This window comes from Salvia miltiorrhiza, chromosome 3 (genome assembly GCF_028751815.1).
Source record: "Salvia miltiorrhiza cultivar Shanhuang (shh) chromosome 3, IMPLAD_Smil_shh, whole genome shotgun sequence".
Lineage (NCBI taxonomy): Eukaryota > Viridiplantae > Streptophyta > Magnoliopsida > Lamiales > Lamiaceae > Salvia > Salvia miltiorrhiza.
In genome coordinates this window covers 18,117,869-18,121,103 of record NC_080389.1, presented here as the reverse complement: position 1 = coordinate 18,121,103, position 3,235 = coordinate 18,117,869, and the positions used below count along the sequence as shown (strand labels likewise).

At 41.0% G+C, this 3,235-nt stretch overlaps 1 protein-coding gene across 1 annotated transcript; it reads left to right on the top strand.

Annotated features, from left to right (window-relative positions):
* The first annotated feature begins 1,173 nt into the window (after positions 1-1,173).
* On the top strand, positions 1,174-2,969 carry LOC131017959 (ethylene-responsive transcription factor CRF2-like). Its single transcript, XM_057946715.1, has one exon. It carries the CDS (start codon positions 1,746-1,748, stop codon positions 2,757-2,759), a length of 1,014 nt encoding a protein of 337 aa, XP_057802698.1. The 5' UTR covers positions 1,174-1,745; the 3' UTR covers positions 2,760-2,969.
* The last annotated feature ends 266 nt before the right edge of the window (positions 2,970-3,235 follow it).

The following is a 3,235-nucleotide window of genomic DNA, read 5'->3' as shown; positions in this document are numbered from 1 at the left end:
TGCTGCAGTAAGAAAAGCATCAACTACAAGTGGTAAAATAAATTAATTATTAATTCAAAAATTTAACAGTTTCTTAGTACTACCAACTCAGAAAAATAAGGTTAATAGTGATCAATATAAATAAATATTAGATTTTATTTGACTAAAAAGCCGTTCATTTTCTTCCTAAATTAGATATAGACTATATCAATTAAATAAGACAAAATCACGAGCATTAAACATCTTCCTCAAAAAAAAAACTTCATTGGGTAAAAAAGAAAAGCTATGGAGTAATTAACTGCGCACGGTTCAAAAGAATGATCTTTTTCAGTCAAAGATAGACTGACGAGTAGCAATAGTGGTGCTTCTGATTGACCAATTAACGGATTTGTCCCCTTTAATTTTCAAATCTAATTCAAACGTAAATAATTTTAAATCAAATATTCATCCACATTTAAAAATCTCAATTACGTTACATGTATAAATCCTGGATGGGATTTACTTTAATTAGATGCTTGCGCTCTTGAAGCGTATCAACCGTCATTATTTAGATATTATTAATTTCGGAAATAAAAAAACTAATAAGTGAAATAGATTCGGAGATGGAACAGAAAAATACCACATAAAACTAAAGTTTAACCACATAAAAATGGAGTAATATTTTAAAAAATATAAGATACGATAAAATTCATTTATTTACAGAAAATGTAATGCGGCAACTCGCAAGTCACAACATTATCAATTTCTTGGTTTATTAACTGATTAAAAATATCTTGGTTCATTTTTTTTTTTTTTTTTTGTATAATGAGCCAAGTGTTGTACGAAGTTGAAAATATTCTATCCAGAGAGAATGTACAATATATGTAGACTGAATTCAATCAACCAAATTAGGAGGAAAAAAAACGATATATAATGATATACTAGTATATACACCCCTTTTGTGTGACTACTCTGGTGAAATCCTAAAATCTACCCCACATCAGGAGTGCGGGCCATTTTAGTTACACGTGTCGCAATCCCAGGTCCCCATTAGATGCGGCGGCTCGTTACAGAGTATCTTCCCATCTTATGATAATTAACCCCCCCTTAAATTTTAATTAAACTTGGTTGAGAAAGGTTAAATTTCCACAAAAAATAGATTTCCTTTTCCCCTTAGTTTCCCATTTTTATTGCCAAGGGATCCTATAAAATAGTGGCCTCTTCGCGCATATCGGCTCTCCAGCTCCACCGAACTCTCCCTCTCTCTCTCTACGCTTTCTCTCTCTAAAAACTACACTCACACTCTCACTGTTGAGGAAAATCTTCCAAGAGAAAATCAAAGGAATCCGAGTTATCGTTTGGGTTTTACTCAAATTGGCCAAACAAAAGCCTTAGCTTCAACCAAAGCAAAAAATACTCAGTGTCCCATTTGATTATCTTCTTCTGCATACATTCTCTGTCCTTTTTTCTTCACCACTTTATCTTTCTGGTTTCTCTCCATCCCTCTCTGTTTTCTCTCTTCTTAATTAATACACACATATATGTTCTTTTGAGAAATTACTTTTTCCTTCAACTTTCTCAATTAAACCGAGATTTTTGAGCTCCTTTTTCCTGTGCGTCGATATTTTCTTTCTCTTTAACGTTGCCCCTTTCTCTTTATTCTCAAAGAATCTCTCCTTTATCTTCGCCCCCTTCACGCCCTTAATAGCTTTCGCTTTCAATGCAAATCTGAAGACAAAAGGAAACTGAGAAAAAAAATCAAAAAACATAATCCCTCTGTTTCTGAGATGCAAGAGGAGTTAGCCATGTTCAAGTACAGCGAGCACGTAACGCAGACCACAGTCGTAAATAGGCGGGAAAATCCAATTTCCGGCAGGAAAAGCCCTTTTCCGGCGAGGACGGTGCGATTCTCCGTCACAGACGCCGACGCCACGGACTCCTCCAGTGATGAAGAGGAGGGGTTCACCGTGAAGCGCCAGAGAGTGAGAAAATTCATCAACGAGGTCAGAATCCAGCCCTGCTGCAGAGATGATAACGGCGTCGTTACCGGGAATGCCGCCGTTCATGGAGGTTTGAACGGCGCCGTGAGGGTTAGCCGGCCCGCGCTGAAGCGGAAGAAGAGTGGCGGCGGCGGGAGGACGGCGGCGGCCGGGGGGGCGAGGAAGTTCCGCGGCGTGCGGCAGCGGCCGTGGGGGAAGTGGGCGGCGGAGATTCGCGACCCCCTGCGGCGCGTGCGGCTGTGGCTGGGGACCTACGACACGGCGGAGGAGGCAGCCATGGTGTACGACCACGCGGCCATACAGCTACGTGGGCCCGACGCGCTCACCAACTTCTCGGCTCCGGCGCCGGCTCATCACAGCATAGCCAGCTCCGGGTACAACTCCGGCGAGGAGTCGTCGCACAACAATGCCAAGTCGCCGAAGTCGGTGCTCCGTTTCGTCTCGGCGGCTGACTCCCAAGCCGAGGCGGAAGCGGCGGAGGCGGAAGCCGAAGCCGAGTCGTCATGCGCCTTCCCGCAAAATGACGCCGTCGCGAGCGGCGAGAATGATGTGGAAAACTTCTCGGACTTCCCGATATTTCCAACGAGCGACGATATATTCGCCGAGTTTGAGAATCCGGCAAGCTTGTTTGATCAAACGGCGGGTTTCTCGGACGATATTTTCGGTATGGATTTCTGCAGCAGCGATTTGCTTATCGGGTCAAGTACAGATTTCGGGCTCGGGTCATCCAGCTGGCAAACCGATGACTTCTTTCATGACTTTGGCGATATATTCGGGTCGGATCCTCTCGTTGCGCTTTGAGTACTGTGTTAAATATTGTAATCTGAGAAATCAGCGCCAATTTTGTTGATTTCTTCGGCAGTTTTGGGATGATTTTTAGACTTTAGTGTGTTTTATTTTATTTTATTTATTTGTGTGGGAAAATAGACCTGTAGTGACTCTATAGTTCTAAGTTTAATGTGAATTTTTTAAAATTATTAGTGAATTCGAAATGCTTATTGTGCTAATAAATCATTTTTGTAAATTAATCATTTTATCAATACACATTTAATTATCAAAAGTGTTTCTTCCTTTAAATAATATAAGCGTGTGTGCAATTAGAAGAAAGATTTTTAATTTTGAAGAGAGGGCACGTGTGGCAGTCACGTGACTTGCGAAGTATAGAATTAGGTGAAAGAAAGAAATGGAATGAATCCACGCAGCAAAGCATATAAGTATTAATGTAAACAAAGATACACGTGGTTAATGAAAACAGTTTTGCCTACCCTTAATTTGTC